Source organism: Dipodomys merriami, unplaced genomic scaffold (assembly GCF_024711535.1).
Source record: "Dipodomys merriami isolate MVZ:Mamm:240054 unplaced genomic scaffold, mDipMer1.0.p SCAF_25, whole genome shotgun sequence".
NCBI classification, from domain to species: Eukaryota; Metazoa; Chordata; class Mammalia; order Rodentia; family Heteromyidae; genus Dipodomys; species Dipodomys merriami.
The window spans coordinates 18,688,694-18,710,067 of record NW_027203937.1 but is presented as its reverse complement, the minus strand read 5'-3'; the positions used below and the strand labels follow the sequence as shown (position 1 = coordinate 18,710,067).

Genomic DNA, 21,374 nt, shown 5'->3' with positions numbered 1-21,374 from the left:
ACTTGGTATTTGTCATTTCCTTTTAAAAATGAAACTAAGCCTGAGAAGTTGGCTCTGATCTGTACTCTTAAAGCATTCTGCTTTTATGTGATGGAGACAAGTAAGGTGGTCAGACAAACCTGGGCTAAAAACCAATTTTATCTTCTTATTAAAAGTATAATCTTAGGCAAGACCTGAGGCATACTATGAAGTCTAAGCAATAGTAGTTTGAACAGAGTGTTTCTCCGATTTGAGAAACAGATGGTGATTAATTAGCTAACCAGGTGAGGAATGAAGATGAATCATGATTATAATAGCTGTGATTTTAGAAAGTACCATTATGTACTAGGTATTATGTTAAGCATACTAAATTCAATTATCCATTCCATCAATGCAGGGAATTTACATACCAGGAACTATCCTAGGCACTGGGGAGAATGTAGTACTATATCAAGCGATATTTCTTGATCTCATGGAACTTATGTATTATCTCATATAATTAGTGTTTACAGAAATCTGATGTTGAAACATAATTTAGATCCATCTTATAAAGGATTAAAATTAAGACTTTTCCATTTCCTGTTTTCTGGTAGTTAACTGGAGTTGAGTCTCCTGGACTTCCCTGCCTGGGCTGGCTTTGAACTGCGATCCTCTGATATCAGGCTCCTGAGTAACTAGTATTATAGGTGTGAATCACCAGTGTCGAGCAAAATGAAGACTTCTCTGAGTCTAGGAAGTCATGCTGTGGCTCAAGTGGTAGAGTGCTAGCCTTGAGCTGAAGCACTGAGGGACAGTGCCCAGGCCCAGAGTTCAAGCCCCATGACCAACGACAACAACAAAAAAAGACTTCTCCGAGTCTAATGTTCTTCCCACCTTTCCCCCACTATATAACTGCAGATAAAACCCAAGTCTGCACACTTGCTAGACTTGCCACCAGCAGGAAGTGTTTTCAATCCATCAAATAGAGATTATAATATCTGCCTCATAGAGTTGCTACTCAATAAGTGTAGCACATATTTGTGTTGCCAGGGACCGGTGCCTCATGCCTGTAATGCTAGTACTCAGGAGGAGATCACAGTTCAAAGCCAGCCCAAGCAGGAACATTCATGAGACTTTTATCTCCAATTAACCACCAGAAAAACTGGAAGTGGCACTGTGGCTCAAGTGTTGGAGCGCTAGCCTTGAGCTGAAGAGCTGAGGGACAGCACCCAGGCCCAAAGTAATACCAGGTTCTGGTGGCTCATTCTGTAATTCTAGCTACTCAAAGTGGCTAGGATCTGAGAATTCTGGTTTGAACCTAGCCCAGGCAGGAAAATTCTGGAAACTGTGATCTCCAATTAACTACCAAAAAGCTAGAAGTGAAGCTGTAGCTCGAGTGGTAGAATGCTTTCCATAGCACAAAAGCTCAGGGACAGCACCTGGGGCCTGAGTTCAAGCCCCAGGTATGGCGCGCGCACACACACATACACACACACACACACACACACACACACACACACACATTCAATAATGTTCTCTTAAGGGGACATGGCTATTCATGCCATATTCATGCTGTTCATGTCATATCATTCCAGATAGTCAGGAGGCAGAGAATAAGAAGATCACAGTTAAAGGCCAGCCCAGTAAAAAAAAAGTTGTTAGACCACCATATCAACCAATGAACCAGATAATAGTAGTACGCACCTATGATCCCAGCTACTGAAAGCATTGGTAGGAGGTTCACTGTCTCAGGCTAGCCAGGCAGAAAGCAAGACTCTATCTAAAAAAAAAAAAAAAAAAAAAAAAACCCACCAGCAAAGAGGGCTGGGGAGGCTGAGAATGTGGTTTAGTGGCAGAGTGCTTGCCTAGCATGCATGAACCCCTGGGTTCAATTCCTCAGTACCACATAAACAGAAAAAGCCAGAAATGGTTCTCTGGCTTGAGTGCTAGCCTTGAGAAATAGGAGCTTGGGGACAGTGCCCAGGCCCTGACTTCAAGCCCTAGGACTGGCAAAAAAAAGGGGGTGGGGAGGAACTGGAGTTATAGCTCAAGTGCTATGATACCTCCTTTACAAGCCCAAGGCCTAGCCCTGAGTTCAAAACCCATACTATATATATAAAATTTAGCCGGGCACCAGCTGTAATCCTAGCTTCTCAGAAGGCTGAGATCTGAGGATGGTGGTTTGAAACCAGCCCAGGCAGGAAAATCCATGAAACTCTTATCTCTAATTAACCACCAGAAAAGTGGTAGAGTGGTAGAGTGCTCACCTTGAGCTGAAGAGGTAAGGGACAATGCCCAGCCCAGAGTTCAAGCCCCACGACTGACAAAAAAAAAAAAAAAAATTACAGAAGGCAGGGAAGAGACAGGGAACATGAATCATTTAGACATCTATAGAGGAGGAAGGGATTATGCAAGATAACCTGGGTATATCACCCAGTTTGGAGAATATCAAACATATACAGATGTTTTAGTAAACAGGAAAATTATTGTACTGCCTGCCTTGGAGGAGGGACTGCTGCTCCTGAAGGACAGGACATGACTATTGTTTCCATTCCCTCCATCTTCTTAGTTCCTCATGGAAGTCAAGAGCAATGGATTCGGGTTAGGAATGTGGCTTAGTGGTAGAGTGCTTGCCTAGCATGCCTGAAGCCCTGGGTCTTCCTCAGTATCACATGAATAGAAAGAGCCAGAAGAAGAGGTATGGCTCCAGTGGTAGAGTGCTTGCCTTGAACAAAAGAAACTCAGGGACAGTGCCCAGGCCCTGAGTTCAAGCCCCAGGACTGACAAAAAAAAATTTTTTTTAAATTTAAACAATGGATTCAAGGATGTTTAACTTGTCACTTCCCTTATTAATACTTACTGCTGTTTCCTGTCTTTCCTATCAAATCCCATGAAATGAAACATCGAGCTCATCGTTGGCAGTATCTATAGAAGAGTAATAAAGGGACTACTTACTCTTCAGAATGGCTGAGAGCCCGTGGCGGCTCCCATCTATAATCCTAGCTACACAGGAGGCTGAGATCTGACCATCAAGGTTCTAAGCCAGCAGAGGCAGGAGAGAAAACTCTTATCACCAATTAACCACCAAAAATCCCAAAGTGATGGTATGACTGGAATGATAGCCAGACTTGAGTTTAGAAAGCTGAGTCAGCACCCAGGCCCTGAGTTCAAGCCTCAGTATTGACAAAAAAAAAAAAAAAAAAAAAAAGCTGAAAAAAATATGATAAGGGGATCAAGAAGAGTCCATGAAGCCTCAGTAGAAACAAGAGAAGAATTTAGACTTAGTATCAGAAGAGGCTAGGGACTAGGGCTAAGCCGAAGACTTTTGTGGGCAGCTGGTAAACTATAAGAACTAGAGCTCAATTGCTCACTAGGGCTTGGAACATCTATTTGGGTTTTGTTTTTTTTTGTTTTTTTGGGTCCGGTTGTGGGCATGAACTCTGGGCCTGGGCGCTGTCCCTCAGCTCTTCACCTCAAGGCTAGCGCTCTACCACTTGAGTCACAGCACCACTTCTGGCTTTTTTTCTGCTTATGTGGTGCTGAGGAATCAAACCCAGGGCCTCATGCATGCAAGACAAGCGCTCTACCACTGAGCCACCTTCCCAGCCTGCATGCAAGACAAGCGCTCTACCACTAAGCCACCTTCCCAGCCTGGAACATCTATTTGAAAGCCAGCAGAGAACAGGTGAGATCACTCAAAGCTTTTCATTCACTCCTCTGCCTCGGTCCATACTTCTCTTTCAGAGAAATGGAGTCAGATTGATTTAGTGCTGGTACTGGGGCTTGACCTCAGGGCCCTATGCTCTCATTTGACCTTTGCACACAAGGCCACTTGAGCCATACCTCCACTTCCAGCTTTTTGCTGTTTAATTGGAGGTAAGAGTCTCACAGACTTGGATCAGGTGGTAGCGCACCAGCCATGACTGAAAGTAGTAGATACCAAATTCAAGTCCCAGTCTCAAGGGAGGAGGGAGGGGGCAGGGAGAGATGGAGAGAGAGAGAGACAGACAGAGAAAAACAGAAAGAGACACAGACAGACAATCTCACAGACTTTTCTGCCCAGGCTGGCTTCAAACCACAATTTCAGATCTCAGCCTCCTGAGTTGCTAGGATTATAGGTATGAGCCACCATCAACCTGGCTGAGTCAGCTTACGAGCTTTCATTTTGAGAAAGAGGAAAGGAAAAAGAGTGAAAACATCATGAGGGTGTGGAAAGTCATGTTTAGTTGTTGTAGCATTGGGGAATTTACTAGCCATTTCAAATGGATAATTTCACTTAATCTTACAATTCCACAAAGCACACAGGGCTTATCATTCCGTGTGTGTGTGTGTGTGTGTGTGTGTGTGTGTGTGTGTGTGTGTGTGTGTGTGTGTGTGTGTGTGTGTGTGTGTGTGTGTGTGTGTGTGTGTGTGTGTGTGTGTGTGTGTGTAACAGTTCCAATACCTGAACTCAAGTCCTTATGTTCTCACTGGGCTTTTTTCCTCATAGTTGATGCTCTACCAATTGAGCCAAATGTGCCACAAAAGTTACTCCAAGTAGGGGGCTGGGAAGGTGTCTCAGAGTGCTTGCCTTGCATGCTTGAGGCCCTGGGTTCAATTCGTCACCACCACATAAGCGGAAAAAGTCAGAAGTGGCTGGCGCTGTGGCTCAAGTGGTAAGGCGCTAGCCTTGAGCTAAAGGACTGAGGCCCCACGACTGACAAAAAAAAAAAAAAAAAGGTACTCCAAGTTACCTAGACGCTAGTGGTTTTACACATATTTGTAATTTATTAAAGTAATTTAATTCCACAGATGTTTACTGAAAGTAAATGTTTGCTTGGGCTTGCCTATGGCAGGCCCAGTGGGTGGACACAGATGAATCAGACCTAACCTCAAAGGATTCAGTCAGTAAACTAGACAGACATTAGACACAGATACAATTTACTACTGTACAAAGCACAATGACTTAAGTGATATTAAAGGACTATGAGCAATATGCTCCATGCATAAACCTTAATGACTTAATTATTATTCTCCACTGTATATCATCGAAGGTCAGAGCTCAAAGGTATCATCTAGTTTAATCCTTGTTTTTCACTGGAAGAAGCTGAGACCCAGAGACAGTCATAGGATCTAGCGTAAGATCTTACTAGTCTAACTGGCTGAGCCAAGACTAGACTCCTGAAGCTCAGCCCTGGGCTCTTTCCTCCTGTGGTAGCTTCATGTGTAACAGTCCCATAACCCACTAAACCTGGAGATCCTGGAGTAGTTCTTCCTCCTGATCTAGGGGGATGGGGGAGCCAAGACTATGACAGAGGCTCAGAAATTACATTCTAACCTTAGACTGCCAATCCATTCCATCTTCCATCTTTCCTTCCTGATGGGATTACAGGTGGATATCACAAAGTATACACTGCTCTCACTGCTATGACCCCTACATGGATTTTTCATATACAAATATATTTATATATATATATGCTTAAATCTTGTTGTTTTCAGTGCTAGTATACAGCCTTGTATGTGCTAGATTACTGAGTTACATCTCCTGCTTGACTTTCAAATACTTGTTTGAGGAAAAAAACTGTCATGAGCTCTTTAATCAAGACACCAGGACACTGGATAAAGGGGGAAAAGTCCAGAGCCTATTATTTTCCTCCCTATTTTCCTATTATTTTTTTGAGAAAGAAATGCTAAAGGAGGGGGCTGGGAAGGTGGCTCAGTGGTAGAGTGCTTGCCTTGCATGCATGAGGCCCTGAGTTCGATTCCTCAGTACCACATAAGCAGAAAGAGCTGGAAGTGGCACTGTGGCATAAATGGTAGAGTGCTAGCCTTGAGCTGAAGAGCTGAGGGACAGTGCCCAGGCCCAGAGTTCAGGCCCCAGGACTGGCAAAAAAAAAAAAAAAAAAGAAAAGAAAGAAATGCTAAAGATACAAGTCCTGAGAAGGACTGTAAGGAACACAAACTCAAAACTCTTTGAGCAAAGCTGGGCACTGGTGGCTCATGCCTATAATCCTAACTACTCAGGAGGCTGAGACCTGAGGATCAAGGTTCAAAGCCAGCAGAGGCAGGAAAGCCAAGAGCCTCTTATCTCTAATTAACCACCAGAAAACCGGACATGGTGCTGTGAGTCAAGTGCTACAGCACTAGCCTTGAGCTCCTCAGGGACAGCCCGCAGGCCCAGAGTTCAAGCCCCACAACGGACAAAACAACAAACAACAATAACAACAAAATAAAACCAACTCCTTTAGTCAGCATGGTGGTATATATACCCGTAGCACAGCTATTTGGGAGGCTGAATAGGGAGAATCACTTGAGCCCAGGAGATGAAAAACAGCCTGGGTTGGGTAGCTGTACACTCCCATCTAAAAAATAACAACAAAACACCCTAACTTTGTTGTAAGACATAATTTTTAATGGTTTCATAGAAGCCACTTAACTGTGTGGTCCACCTCTGAGCCCTTGTTATTTTATGGGACTTACAATCTTCTCTTCATTAAACACCAACACTAAGTCCGTAAAAGGTCCCTCTTGTTCTTCCTGTCTTCCTTTTCCCCCAGGGAGGAGTGTGAAGGGTTTTAAAGACCAGAATGAGAGAGCAGCCCACAGGCTGCTTGGGAGGGGAGAAGGCTCCGGAAGAATGCCTTCATCTACGCAGCTTGCATCTGATCCAGCCTTTAACTGCACTTTCTTTACACTGGCAACACACTGACCACCCTCAGACGGAGAAGGTATGATTATTACCCAGGACAGAACGGCTCAACTATTTAGGAATGGATCTTCATCTTTATGTAGAAAACTTCTAGAAGACAGGGACCCTTGTCTTTAACTCTCAGTTTTGTGGGTGTTTGGCTGCTTTCCCTTCTCCTCCCCCCTTTCCTCTACTGCACCTAGCACCGAGCTCTGCACGTGGTTGGCGCTCACTCAGAAAGTTCGTGCAGTACCCAGGATGTGAATTGTCAAGTCAAAACTCCGCGCGCCAGGAAGGCCGGGGCGCAGAGGCGGCAGAGGGCGCCCACGAGGCCGCCCGCCCGCCCGTCCCCGGGGCCCAAGCCGGACCTCAGGCCTGGGTGCGGCCCTCCTGCTCCAAACATTGAAGACAGGGACCTCGAGTGAGGACAGCCCCCCACCCCACCCCCCGGCCTCGGTCCGCCCCGTCCCCTCCCCCGTAGAGCGCCGAGTCGCGGGGTGCGGAACCACGACGTGACATCCTGTTTTTGGGGCTCGCGGCTCCGCCTGCGCCTCTGGCTGATCAAGCGCTGACGACAGCTCCCCTGCCCCCCCCCAGCCTCCCCACCCTCCCCAGGGGTCTGAGACCTACCCGTTGCTGAATCACACTCCCCCCCACACACACACACTTCCACAAGTGCTCCCCGGGGACCGAGCAGCGGGGTGGGGACTGCCCCGGCCTGACCCAGGACGAATGTCCCCTTTCCCCGGCCAGCCGCGGCCACCGCTCGCTCCACCGCTGGGGCTTGGCGGCAGACACCCAGGCCTGGGGACCGGCCTTTCTCTGCCTTTCCCGTGGAGGTTGGTGGGGTGAGATCCAGAGGACGAGAACAAACGTCCAGTGCCCAGTTTGAGGCCCGGGCTGGAGGCAGGATGGCCAGGCGGAGGCGGGGAGATCTGACCTTGAGAGGCCCGATCTGAAGGATCCCCGGGGCCGCCCGGCGCGGGGTGAGGTGGTGGGAGGGGAAGGGGGAAGCGGGGAGCACAGGACTTTTGTTTGACGACTTGGGGGGGGCGGGCGAAGCCTGCAGAAGGGGCCGGGGCGGAGAGTGGCGGGGAGCGCGCCCGCCGACTTCCTGGTTGCGCCCCGCCCCGGCCCGCCTCCGCACCCCGCCCCGGCCCACCGGCCCGCCCGCCCACCCCCCCACTTCCTCCAGCCTCCCGCTCTCACTTCCTTCTCGAGCCCGGAGCTGCTGCCGCCGCCCCCAGCTCCCCCGCCGCGGGGAGGGCTCCAGGTGAGGCCCGGCCACGGCAGGCGGCAGGCAGGGGTGGGGGGGTCTGGCGGAGAGCAGTCCGACCCACCGGGGATCGGGAGCCGAGCGCGGGCCGGGAAGCTCGCTTGCCGGAGGCCGCGGGGCGGGAGGGTTTTGCTCCCCCCCCCCCACTCGTCGAGCGGGCGCGGCCGGCCCGGCGGGCGGGCGGGCGGGCGGGGCGGAGATGGGGCGGCTCGGAGAGTCGGGGGGTCCTGGCGCCTTGCCGAGGGGTCCCATGACCGCAGAGGGACCCCTGAAGTTGGAGCCCGGAGAGAAGGGTCTTTAAAAGTGGGAAGGTTCGGAGCTGGGAGACGTGGGGCTCCAAGGCTGGGTGCCTTAAAGTTGTGTGTGTGGTTGGGGGGGGGGACGGTGTTCATTAGTGGGTGAGGGGAGCGGGCCTTTGGGCTGGAGGGGGCGCCCCGCGGTACTGACATTTGCAAGGCTGGGAAGGGGGCGATGTCTGGGGTTTGGGGGGAATTTGTTTTTTTTTTTTTAACCTTTCCCTGGGAGATCGATGTCAAACCTCTCCGGCTGCCACCCCAAGGGTCCCTGGCAATCCGGAGGACTCGGTGGGGAGCGCTGCCAACCTGCCTCCTCCTCGGGAGTGTCTGTTTTTATGAGCTCCTACCTCTTCATCCCTGGAAGCCAAGCAACAGGTATTTAGTGCCTCACTGACCTGAGCCTGGCCTTGTTCTTTGGGGAGTAAACCAAGGAAGGAAAAGGCCTGATCTTGCCTGGTATAAGGGGTTGGAGGGACTCATGTAGAGATATTGAGAGTTACAGGGCTTTGGGGAAGGCCCCAGAGGCTCTGGCCTCCTGGAAGGACTTGACAGCCATCTCCTAGTGTTTTCTCCCCTGTTCAGTGACAGGATTCTACAGATGTCTATCTTGTCTTCCTCCACCCCTTTAATGTCTACCCACTCTCTTCTCTTTCAGTCTTGTTTTCCCACCTTCCTCCCCCCCCCCAAATACACAAATATACCTAGGCCTTGATGGCCTCTCAGTTGTCCCTCTGTTCCTCTTGGTCCCCTGCAGCCTCCTTTTCCCCTGCCTCTGGTGTAGCACACATCCAGCCTCTTCCTTCATCCCTCAGCCTGTTACCTTCTGTCTCCTTCCCTTTCAGCCACTTATCTCCAGCTTTGGGGTCAGAAATTGCTGTAGAAGACTTGGTGAGTTCTGTGTGTGTGTATGATTTTGTTCTTCTGGTTTGCTTTTTGGAGACAAGGCCTCCATAGCCAAAGCTGGTCTCAGCCTCTTCATCTCCTTTCAGCCTCTCAAGTGCTAGGATTACAGTTGTGAGCCACCACACCTGACTACTTGGGAGTTTGAGAGACTTTTCAAACCTTTCTAGTGTAAAGAGGTAGGCTGCAACCTTAGTGATGGAGATGATTAAAGGGCTGGCAATTTGTGTACATGCATGCAAGAGCATGAACATGCAAGTGCTTGTGTGTCTATATCTTTATCTCTTGGAGACAAAATAGCTGCCCTCAGCCTTGAGAGGGCCCAGAAGCCAACAGAGTGAAAGGGACTTGGAGTGGGTGACTTTGTGGTTAAGTAGGAGGAAACTGTAACAGTCAGGGTAAGACAGGAATAAAAGTGATGAGAGAGGCCCTGGAAAATCAAAATTACCCCCATTTGGGTGCATGATAAAGAAGAGGCTTTGACTGGGAGCTGGGAGAATCAACTGCAACACCTACTGGTTTCAGTATTGTCTGGTGGTGGGTAGACTGGGCAGAAGAACATTCTGGTGTGGTGAAAGGAAAGACACAGGGCACAGATGGGGATTCTGGAGGGAAGACGGCAGCTGCTCTAACTTTAGTTTTAACCGTTTTCATTTTGAATCAGGAAAAGAAAGATAGGAGCTAAAGGTGTCTGTCCCTTTTTCCCTGCCGATTTCTGGGGCTTGTCCAAGCTGGGTACCCACATATTCCTATCTGCTTTAGGGCTTGGGTTACCAGGAAGCCCTCTGCTGACCTTTGTTCCTTCAGGCATCCTTAATATATCCTCTGCCAAGGACCCTCTCTGCCCTCTCTCTGAAACATTTCTCCTAAGTCTAACTTGAGTCTCTCCTGGCTTTTTCAAGTGCTTGTCTACATTCTAGAGCTGCTTCCTCAAGCCTTTGGGCTGCATGCTTAGAGATCTTGTTTCTCTCCACCTCCTGTAACCTCTGTATTCATTCCACTCCACTAGAAAAAAAAAAGAGAGAAGTGGAGGGGACCAAGTGCAACATTTTGGGGATCTATAAGGCACAGCTAAATTTAAGAGCTATCCTCCTTCATCCTATCCTCTTACCATCTCACAGTTGTTCCTCTCCCATAAATTGTCCCTTCTTCCAATCCTGCCCTTTACTCTTTTCTGGGATGTACAGAGAGAGGTTCAGGCACAGTAGAAAATCCAAGGGATCTGTATTAAATCCCAGCTCAGGGAATTTGATGTGCATACAAGGCACTTTCCCAGCATCACAGCTCAATAAAAATCCCCAGGAGTCCTGATTCCCAGCCTAGCAAACCTGTACTTATTTTAGTATTCTGCATAACTAAGCAACCTGCTGAACTCTGAGAGTGAAGATAAAGCAGAAGAAATAGATTTTTCTCCTAGGCTTCATTGAAAATTTGAACCAATTGCCTGAAAATCATTGCTGGAAAAATATGACCAGAGTGAAAGGGATCTAAATAGTATGTTACAACTGAGTATGAGACTGCTGTGGAAGGCTTAGCTAAAAAAGTAGGATTGATGAGCTGGGAATGTGGCTTAGTGGTAGAGTACTTGCCTAGCATGCATGAAGCCCTGTTCTATTCCTTAGTACACATAAACAGAAAAAGCCAGAAGTAGTGCTGTGGCTCAGGTGGTAGAGTGGTAGCCTTAAGCAAAACCAGCACAGGGACAGTGCCTGACCAGGCCCTGAGTTCAAGCCTCAGGACAGGAGAAAGGGGAAAAAAAAGTAGCATTGAGATTGTGACACTTCATGAAAACAGAGTGGTGGTGTGAGATTGCTACATATCCTGCTTGGGAAGCTAGGATTTGGAGAGTTGTTTCTAGCAAGAGGTCTGGTTGCTCTGAGCTTTTAGGTGGTGATGAGCGGGAAGATAGGAGAAGCTGCAGCTGTAGTGAGACGATTGTGACTATATGAGGATGATAGTAGCTGGGGAACTGTAAGTAAGAAAGGGGACTGGACTCAAGCCAAAGACCCTTTTCTCTATATGCATTGTGGATCCATTAGAAAGAGAAGGGTTATAGGGGTCCGTGAGAAGAGCTGAGAAGGGAAACTAAAGACAAAGCGTGAGCCACCTCCCCAGATCAGACTGGTTTTCCTGTCCAGGGTCCAGCTTCCTCTTTTGTCCTCATCTGATATGGGGGGAGGGCATCTCCCCAGGAGCTAAAGGCCAGAGGAGGAGCTTGGCTGCAGCAGGGCCAGGATAGCTCCAGTCTTGATAGTGCTAACTCATGAACACTACAGGTTGGGCTAACCATGGTGGCCTAGAAACTTAGAAGCCTAGCGCTCAAACATAGGCTAACTTGCCTCCTTTGGGCCTTTTCACAAACCATGGTAGGGCCCTCTGAATGAAGTCAGAGGGATGGTGGGTCCGTTTCCAGGCCTGGAGTAACACATTTTCTTTGTGGAACTCAAGGTTAGGAGATCCAGGTCCTTGTCCTGGGCTTACGATCAACCGTGTACAATTTACTTTCTCTTGGTTCACTGTCAACATTGAAGAGTTGGATTATCAATACTTCCAAAGTGCACAGTGAAAGCTTTGACTTTCCCTTCCCACAAAAGATTCCTAATAACCGTCCCCCCCTCCCCCTCAACCCCCCCCCACACCTTCCTTCTCAGTTAACCTTGATGTATATGTTAAAGGCAGAACTATGGCTCTTTCCCCAAAGCACAAGGATTACTATGAGGTCAGGCAGAGAGTGTTGGGGATTTCACAGGGGACAGCAAGATTGGGGAGTACCCTGTCCCACTGACTGTGGAAAACAGATAGTGGAGTTTCCTCCCTGATGTTATTTTCCCTTGTGGAAAGCCCCCTCAGTCCTTGGGTAAGCCTAAAGAGACTGGGCAGCCCTGGGTTTCTCTGTGGGTATTTTCGGCTAGCGGGCACAGGATTTGGTAGTCTGTGTAGTCTTGTGTGTAATGAGGAAAGGCAAAGGAGGTGCCACTTCACAGGCCTTTCATGGGGCCCAGGGACTGCTGAGCTGCAGCTAGGGGGGAGGGGGAAGTAGAAGAGCTTTTTTTTTTTTTTTTTTTTTTTTTTTCGGTCGTGGGCTTGAACTCTGGGTCTGGGCACTGTCCCTCAGCTCTTCAGCTCAAGGCAAGCACTCTACCACTTGAGCTACAAGCCACTTCCTAGAAGAGCTTTTTTCTTAGTGGTTTGGTGGGGGGAGGGAAGAGGAGTCTCCCCAGCTTCCCCAGCCAGTGCTGTCCTGGCCCTGATGCTCCTCACTTTTTGTAGAACACCCAGAGCACTAGGATGGCCAGAGAAATAGGAAGGGATTCGAGAAAGGATCTCAACTCCCTATATCTTGGTCAGGGACACCTGTTTTGCTTCTTCCTCTCCAGTCCCTAAAGGATGACATCAACTTCTCTTCCCCTAGTGGCTGCAGTGTAGGATCCTCTGTAGGTACTGAAGGATGGAAAATGGGAACATGTAGTAGAGTCCTGTAATATGAGAACTAAGCTCTCTTGAGTTCTTCCCTGCTTATGAGAAGGGGAAGAAAAGAGACTCAGCCCTTGGCCTGGTCCCAGCCCTGCACTGACCTCATGTCTCCCCCGGCCGCTTCCTCCTCCCAGCCCAGCTGCAAGCAGCTGCAGCCCCTGTAATTCTCCTTGTGTCACCTCTTCTCTTTCATCCCTTCAAAATAAACAAATTTGTAGAACCTTTCCAAGAGTGTTCTGTCTCTACCCTAAGGGTCTTCAGACATTCTAATCCAAACCTTAGCTTTTTTCCAATCTTCAACCTTAGCTCTGACTCCTTTGCCCCTTATTCTTCAAGCTGAAGACAAAGTAAACTAGCTTACATGTTGTTCATTATCCTAACTTCATGCTCCTCTGAGTGAGGAAGAAGTTGACAACCTTTGTCCTGTGTCTTTTGGTCATAGAGAATTTCCTTATTCCCAGCTTCAATGTCTGGATTGATGGAAGAAGAAGAGGTGTATGTCAGTCTACAGTTTTTGCTTAGCCTTCTGCTTAGTCCTATGAATTAAAATGACAAACTCTCCTCCCGGTGAAGCATCTAGTTAGTTTAGCACAACGATCAGAAGGAAAGGTACGCAGAAGAGAAGGTCATTGTGATGTTTTAGAGGAGAACTGAGCCTTGGAGGGCAGAAAAAAATCTGAAGGGACAATCAGCATTTCAGAAACAGGAACAACCTCGTGTGAAGACAGGACTGGTTGAGTTCACCGAGTTATTTTACTGAGCCCAGCCTATGTGTGCTGGGCTTAGCCCAGGGAGACAGAAATTAGCCAGGACCTTGCCTTCTAGGCTCTCCCAATGGAATGACAGGAGATAAGGCTCAGGTCAGAGCCCTGTGCTGGTAGCTCACACCTGTAATCCTAGCTACTCAGGAGGCTGAGATCTGAGGATCATAGTTCAAAGCTAGCTAATCAGGAAAGTCTATGAGACTCTTACCTCTAATGAATACCAGAAAACCAGAAGTGGAGCTGTGGCTCAAAGTGGTAGAGCCCTAGCCTTGAAGAGCTCAGGGATAAGGCCCAGGTCCAGAGTTCAACTGACAAAAAAAAAAAAAAAAAACTAAAAATAAAAAGATTCAGATCATTCTCCCAAGTGATCCAAGTAAGTACCTATGAGAGAGAGACAGGCATCAGACGTTGGATAGGATAAGTCACGACATGGATAGTAAATAAAAATTTTCCTGGAGCAAGTAGCAGTGGTTTGGTTCTATGAATATTTCTACTTGTGTTTAGGGAAGAGAATATGGAAGCTGCCTTGTAGATCAGGATGGTGTGGCCAGAGGTAAGGGTTGGAATGCCTAGAGGTATGTTATGGTGAGAATGAGGTTCAGGGAGATCTGCAGAGGAGCTCTATAGTAGGGGCAGATTAGAAGGCTGTAGTAAGTTCCCATGTCATAGAGCCCATCCTTCCCCTCCCCCACTCCCAGTTGGGACACTTCCCCTGCTCTAACCGCCACAGAGATCTGGCAATCAAGAACACTTCAGTGCTTCCTTTTCCTCCTCCCTCTGGGTCTGCCTGGCTGCACCCCAGGGCCAGGAGTAAGTAGATGTAAGCTGGGCACCAAGGACCCCACTCTAGTAGTGTTGCCTCTCCTCTCTCCGCTCCATGAGCGGTGCTCCTGCAGACTCTGCTGGAGCTAGTGTAGGAAGAATGACTTGCCCATCCTTGCTCTCTATTAAGATTTAGCATTTCTGGGGCTGGGAAGGTGGCTCAGTGGTAGAGTGCTTGCCTTGCATGCATGAGGCCCTGGGTTCGATTCCTTAGCACCACATAAACAGAAAAAGCTGGAAGTGGCACCGTGGCCCAATTGGTAGAGCACTAGCCTTGAGCTGAAGAGCTGAGGGACAGTGCCCAGGCCCAGAATTTTGACCCCATGATAGACTTAAAAAAAAAAAAAAAAAGATTTAGCATTTAGCATTTCAGGTGTTCAGTTCTGGGTGCCAGAAGGGGTCTGTCTCCAGGCCTCAGTTATGAAGATAGGTGGTAAATCACAGTGTTTTACACTCCTGTGTGTCCCACCATATAGTCATAGCTTTTTTTGTGAATGAGTTGAGAAAAGCTAGGCCTATTATTTAAGGATATCCACAGTTGGGTAACTTTATATGACTCTTGGAGTTATAGGGCTATATGGTGGAAATTTAAGGAATTCAGTAGCCTCGTGGAATGATGAGACTTAAATTAGGCCTCCAGGAGTCCGAATGTTACAGAGGCGAGAGGGATTGTCAGCAGAGACCTTGAGGATCCCTCGGAGCAAGATGGGAACTCACTTGCAAAATATCTACATTGTGCACATATATTGTATATTAATGCATTTAATTCTCATAGCAACCCTATGAAATAGGTACTGTTGGGACTCATTTGAAAGCTGAATTGAATTAGAGAAGTAACCCTTCATAAGTTCAAGGTCACACAGCTGATAAGTGGCAGAACTATGACTTAAACCTTTGGCATTTTTGTGACTCCAAAATTCCTTTCAGAATATGAACAATTTTGAACAACAAAATGGTATGAGTTAGGGGCTGGGAAGGTGGCTCAGTGGTAGAGTGCTTGCCTTGCATACATGAGGCCCTGGGTTCGATTCCTCAGCACCACATAAGCAGAAAAAGCTGGAAGTGGTGCTGTGGCTCAAGTGGTAGAGCATTAGCCTTGAGCTGAAGAGCTGAGGGACAGTGCCCAGGCCCAGAGTTCAGGCACCATGAATGGCAAAAAAAAAAAAAAAAAAAAATTATATGAATTAAATTGGAATAAATACCAGAACAAGTTTGGCTATACAGTACAAATCTGCAAATATCAACTTATTTGCTAGACAAAAAAAATTTTTTTTTAAGTTAGTGATAAGTTAAAACACAAGCTCAGGCAGGCTACTCCTAGTTCAGCATTAACACCCCTTCTTCCTATCTGGCAGCTTTAGCATATGAACTATGGGAACTTGTTGAATCCAATTCCTGCCAAAGGATTTTAGAGAAAAGAGTTGTCTTGGGAGAGAGGATGAGGGTCTGAACTCGATCTGAATAGGGAGAACTGGACTGATGCCACCACTCAGACATATGCAAACTCCGTGCTTCCTGCCTCTTGGGATGAAAAGCTTGCTACAGTCACCTCCTGTGTTCACAGCACATCACAACTTACAAAAGCAAATTCATTCTCATTCTTAGTTAGGATCCTCAATGCAGTCCTGTGAGACTGGCAGGGCCAGCTACTGTTATACAGATGAAGAAACTAAGGCTTCAGGAAGAGGAATGATTTAACTTGCTCAAATTCACACAGTTGGCTGGTAAGGGATAACTTGGAGCTGTGTGATATATTGAGAAAAACATAGGATCTTTGGATCACAAAACTGGGTTTGTGTCCAATCCTCTCATATTAGGTAGCTGTGTAACATTGGATTATTTTAACTACTGAATTTGTTTCTTTATTTGTAAACTGGTAGTAAAGATTAAATCACATAATACGAGGCTAGCTAGTTGTTGTTTTTTTTGTTTTGTTTTAACCATATGAGGGCTTTTTATCAAGGGTGCAGATCAGAAGATGCGCCCAGGTCAGATGCAGGTATTTGGTGCTCTAGCTTTATACCACACCTTGTTTTGGACATACCACATTCATAATCCTTTTCCGGTGTCAGTCCCTGTTCCTTTGCCAGCTAGGAAACTACCCTCTTCCCCTTCCCATCTCCTTTGAACATTGATTTACTGATGGTTGGTTGATAAGTACCTTCCTAGAGAGCCTGTTGTACTTTCAGTCTTGAGCCAGAGTTCCCTCCATGCCTTCCTGCCTGGGCCAGCCCTCTGCTGGGCTTGTCTGGGAGAGGTCTCAGGCATACTGACACACCCACTCATTCTATGGAACTAAAAACTACAGCCTCTTGCCCCCTCCCCCCCAGTTCTGTGGGATGCTAGGCCCTCCCACACAATCCACTGTACACAAAAAGTCTCCTAGTGTTCTTGTCATAGGCTGTGTGTGTGCGCGTGTGTGCATGTGTGCCCCAGTCCTGAGGACTGAGCTCAGTGCTGTCCCTGAGCTTTTGCACAAGGCTAGCACTCTGCCACTTAAGCCACACTGAGATAAGAGTGTGAAGGACTTTTCTGCCTTGTCTGACACTGAACCGCCCGTTCTCAGATCTTGTCTCCTGAGTAGCTAGGCTTACAGACATGAGCCATTGGTGCCCAGCATGCTCTTTTTGTTTTTTTTTTAAGGCAGGGTCTTACTACACAGAACATATATAGAAGGATCTCCAACACATGATCCTTCTACCTCAGCCTTCCCAGTGCTGGGATTACAAGCATGTGCTTCCATACCCAGTTTGTTATTTTCATTTCCTGAAAGGAAAACAAACTAAGATGCAGAGAGAAAAAGTGTCTCAGTGAGGCTGGGCATGTGGCTTAGTGGTAGAGTGCTTGCCTAGCATGAATGGAGCCCTGGGTTCAATTCCTCAGTACCACATAAACAAAAAAAGCTGGGAGTTATAGCACAAGTGGTACAGTGTTAGCATTGAGCAAAAACTGGAGCTCAGGGACAGTGCCCAGGCACTGAGTTCAAGCCCCAGGACTGGCAAAAACAAAAGTGCCTCAGTATCTTAAGTTTGGTAGTTTGGTAGTAGTCAATAGAGCTGAGGCTCAAACTTGGGTCTTTGGATTTCTTCCCTGACTACTCTCTAAATGTCTAAATGACATGAAGTTATGCATATACACAACACACTGTTTAATGCAAATAAGATGAAAATAATGTTAATGGGAATCAAAAGAGGTAATTTCATAGATTGAAATCATTTCCCTTCCAGCTAGTCCCACAGGAAGCTGTGGCTTTTGGGACAAGCTTGTGTCATTTGTAGCCCCTACACCACCAGTGTTCCTTTTCTGCTTGGGTAGGGGATTCCCCTCTACTGTTACACTTGCACACTGATTTTTTTTTTCAAAATTTTTATTGTGATTAAGTGGTTACATAATTTCCCAAATTTCACAGTATTGTGGGTAGTGATGCTCAGTTAAAGTCACAAACACATTCTAACTTTCCTGGAGCAAATTGTCTATCACGGTCTATAACATTTATGAGTTCTATGAGCTTTACAGTATAGTTATTTCTTCCACATTGGGTGGTATGTACATTTCTTTTGTTTTGCATAGCATCAGCTGTTCCCTCTTTCCTACTTGTTCCCTCCCTCCCATCACTGCCATTAAGTTGCTTAGTTCATTTTGGTCAATGTCCAGTGCAGCTGATGGGTCCCGCTGTTGTGTTTTTCCCTGATTCCCTCTAGTTCTGTGTCATCTTCCTGGTTCCCCTCCGGTGTACACATATATACCATACATATGATCAGCACAATGGGGTTATTTAGTAGTGATTTGACCAGATGAGTGGAAGTCCTTTGTTTCTTAAATCCTGTTAATTTTGTCGTATCACCTAACATTTTGGATTTAGCATCCACTTATCAGGGAGACCATGTACCATTTGTCTCCTTGCTCTTGGCTTACCTCACTCAACATGATTTCTAGCTCCATTCCCCTGCAAATGCCATTATTTTGTTATTTCTAATGGCTGCATAATATTCCATTGTGTATAGATACAATTTTTGGATCCATTCATCTGTGGTGGGACATCTAGGTTGTTTCCATATCCTGGCTATTGTGAACAGTGCTGCAATAAACATGGAGGTGCATGTGTCCTTGTATACTGGTTCCTGTTGTTCAGGATAAATGCCTAGAAGTGGTATGACTGGATCGTAAGGAAGGTCAATATTTAGCTTTCTAAGGACCCTCCAGACTGCTTTCCAAAATGGTTGTGTAAGTGTACATTCCCACCAGCAGTGTAATAGGGTTCCTCTTTTTTTTTTTTTTTTTTTTTGGTCCGGTCGTGGGGCCTGAACTCTGGGCCTGGGCACTGTCCCTCAGCTCTTGAGCTCAAGGCTAGCGCTCTACCACTTGAGCCACAGCGCCACTTCCAGCTTTTTTCTTTTTGCTTATGTGGTGCTGAGGAATCGAACCCAGGGCTTCATGCATGCAAGGCAAGCGCTCTACCACTGAGCCACCTTCCCAGCCTAGGGTTCCTCTTTCTCTGCATCCCCTCCAGCATTGTTGTTGGCTGACTTGAGGATGTGGGCCATTCTGACTGGGGTAAGGTGGTATCTCAGGGTTGTCTTCATTTGCATTTCCTTCACACCAGGGATGGTGAACATTTCCTCATGTGTTTCTTTGCCATTTTTATCTCTTCTTCTGAGAAGTCTCTCTTTAGGTCCCTTGCCCGTTTAGTAATTGGTTTGTTAGGTTTGGGAGGGATTAGTTTCTTGAGTTCCCTGTATATACAGGATGTTAACCCCTTGTCTGATATATTGCTGGTAAATATTTTTTCCCAATTAGTTGGTTGTCTTTCTAGCTTGGTTGCGATAGATTTAGTTGTGCAGAAGCTTTTTATTTTAAGGTAGTCCCATTTGTGGAGTCTCTCTCCAATTTGTTGTGACCCTGGGACTCTGTTCAGGAAGTTCCTTCCTATGCCTATAAGTTCAAGTGTCTCTCCTACTCTGTCCTGCAGTAGTTTCAGAGATTCACGTTTAATGTTAAGGTCTTTAATCCATTTTGAGTTGATGTTGGTGCATGGTGATAGGCTGGGGTCCACTTTTAGTCTTCTGCATGTGGCCGCCCACACTGTCTGATTTTTGAGGTTTCTAACCAATGATGAGAGATCAAGCTGGTGGAATGGGTCTACTTTTAGTAGGGTCTAGTAGATCTCTACGCTTGGGCACCCTCCTTTGTCTAGGGAAATGGAAAAATGGCTAATATTGTGGGGAGCTAGTGGGGCTCAAACCTGTAAAACCTAGCTTCTCAGGTGACAGAGGTCTGAGGATCACGGTTTGAATTCATCCCAGGCCAGTAGGTCCATGAGACTCTTACCTCCTAGTTAATCACCCAAAAGCTCAAGGACAGTGCCCAGGTATTGAGTTCAAACCCCAGGATGCATGTGTACACCCCTCCCCACCCAACAATACTCTTTGACCAAGTACTATTCTAAGTGCTTTACGCATATTAACGTATATTATCCTTATGACCAAATGAGATAGGTATTACTTTATCCTCATCTTACTGAATTACAATAGGCATGGGGAGGGAAAGTGATTTGTCTACTGTTACAGCTGAAAAATAGCAGAATGAGGATTTTTCCTTTGGTCTGGCACTTGACCCTGTGTGCTTCCTGCCACATTATACTGCGTCTTTATAACATCTTGCTCAATACCTATCACTGTCTGTCTGTCTCTCTGATGTCTGTCTTACTGAGATTTTGGAATCCTGACAAGTTAACAACATAGGAGTTGGTTTCGCTCTGTACCCCCAATCTTTCTTTGCAATATATATCGAAGCCTAATTAGGAGTGTCTTTCTTACCTCTTCACAGGTCATTGCTTCCAGAGGGGCCCAAGAAAGGGAGGAGGCACCGCCTCCCCTACAGCAACTTCACCCACTATGCAGAGCATCAAGTGTGTGGTGGTGGGCGATGGGGCTGTGGGCAAGACATGCCTGCTCATCTGCTACACAACTAATGCCTTCCCCAAGGAGTATATTCCTACGGTGTTCGACAATTACAGCGCCCAGAGCGCAGTTGATGGGCGCACAGTGAATCTGAACCTATGGGACACTGCGGGCCAGGAGGAGTATGACCGCCTCCGCACACTTTCCTACCCTCAGACCAACGTCTTTGTCATCTGTTTCTCCATTGCCAGCCCGCCCTCCTATGAGAATGTGAGGCACAAGTGGCATCCAGAGGTGTGTCACCACTGCCCTGACGTGCCCATCCTCCTGGTGGGCACCAAGAAGGACCTGAGAGCCCAGCCTGACACCCTTCGGCGCCTCAAGGAGCAGGGCCAGGCGCCCATCACACCCCAGCAAGGCCAGACACTGGCCAAGCAGATCCACGCTGTGCGCTACCTCGAGTGCTCGGCCCTGCAGCAGGACGGCGTGAAGGAAGTGTTTGCTGAGGCTGTCCGGGCTGTGCTCAACCCCACACCGATCAAGCGTGGGCGGTCCTGTGTCCTCTTGTGACCCTGGCCCTCAGCTTAAAGGCTGCCCCTGCCCCCCCACCAGTTGTGCCTTGGCGCCTTGTCTGCCCCCAGCTGTGCCTTAAGGACTAATTCTGGCACTCACTTGCCCGGGAGCTCCTTGAATGCCTTTTTCTCCTTAAGGAGGCCTACAGGGAAAGGTAGGCTTTGGGCCCTGCCCCAACCTGCTTGGGAACATCAGGTATGAGCTTACCCAGGCCAAGGTTGATTCTCCCAAGAGGCCAGCCCAGTGCCATCCCTCCACTTTCCGCTACTGACCAGTTCATCCAGCTTTCTACGACGTGCCTACTGTGGTGCCTTCTCTCAGGTTAGGGGCTCACCCATCTCTAACCTCTGCCCTTGCTGCTCTTGGAATTGCCCTACCCCAAACCCCAAAGTGCTCTCCCTTCATCAAGGAAGGAACTACAGACCTGAGAAGATAAATGTGCCCTAACCTGCTCAATGTGTCCAAGCCTTATGCATCTGCTGACTGACTCAGCCCCCCGTGCTCCTGGGGGCCTGTCCTACCCCCATCAGCATCAATAAAACCTCCTGTTTTCAGTGGCCCTGGCTCCTCCCTGTTGTGCTGGGCATTAGGGGGTGGGCATGGGCTAGGGCTCCCCAGAGACTGGGAGTCTTTTGTTTGCACTAAGAGGGGACAAGTGACAATAGACTTCATTGTTGATCCCCCCCAACCCCCAATTTTCCTAACAAAGCTCTGAGCCCAGCCACTGATGCTATAGTGAATTAA

General features: G+C 47.6%; 1 protein-coding gene across 3 annotated transcripts; it reads left to right on the top strand.

Annotated features, from left to right (window-relative positions):
- The first annotated feature begins 7,798 nt into the window (after window positions 1-7,798).
- On the top strand, window positions 7,799-21,187 carry Rhog (ras homolog family member G). 3 transcript variants are annotated; one of them, XM_070035154.1, is made up of 3 exons: window positions 7,813-7,898; window positions 9,040-9,085; window positions 19,984-21,187. In XM_070035154.1, the coding sequence occupies exon 3, from the start codon at window positions 20,052-20,054 to the stop codon at window positions 20,625-20,627; it is 576 nt and encodes a 191-aa protein (XP_069891255.1). In that variant the 5' UTR covers window positions 7,813-7,898; window positions 9,040-9,085; window positions 19,984-20,051; the 3' UTR covers window positions 20,628-21,187. The 3 variants fall into 3 exon arrangements, with proteins under 3 accessions (XP_069891256.1, XP_069891255.1, XP_069891254.1); XM_070035155.1 differs by lacking the exon at window positions 9,040-9,085 and having other exon boundaries at window positions 7,799-7,898; XM_070035153.1 differs by lacking the exons at window positions 7,813-7,898; window positions 9,040-9,085 and adding an exon at window positions 8,402-8,572.
- Window positions 21,188-21,374: the final 187 nt, after the last annotated feature.

Bases quoted from the DNA above. Each gene is read 5' to 3' on its own strand.
- Rhog (XM_070035153.1), top strand. From the start codon at position 8,431: ATGTCAAACCTCTCCGGCTGCCACCCCAAGGGTCCCTGGCAATCCGGA. The intron at 8,573-19,983 runs GTATTTAGTGCC...ACCTCTTCACAG, and splicing joins CCCTGGAAGCCAAGCAACAG to GTCATTGCTTCCAGAGGGGC.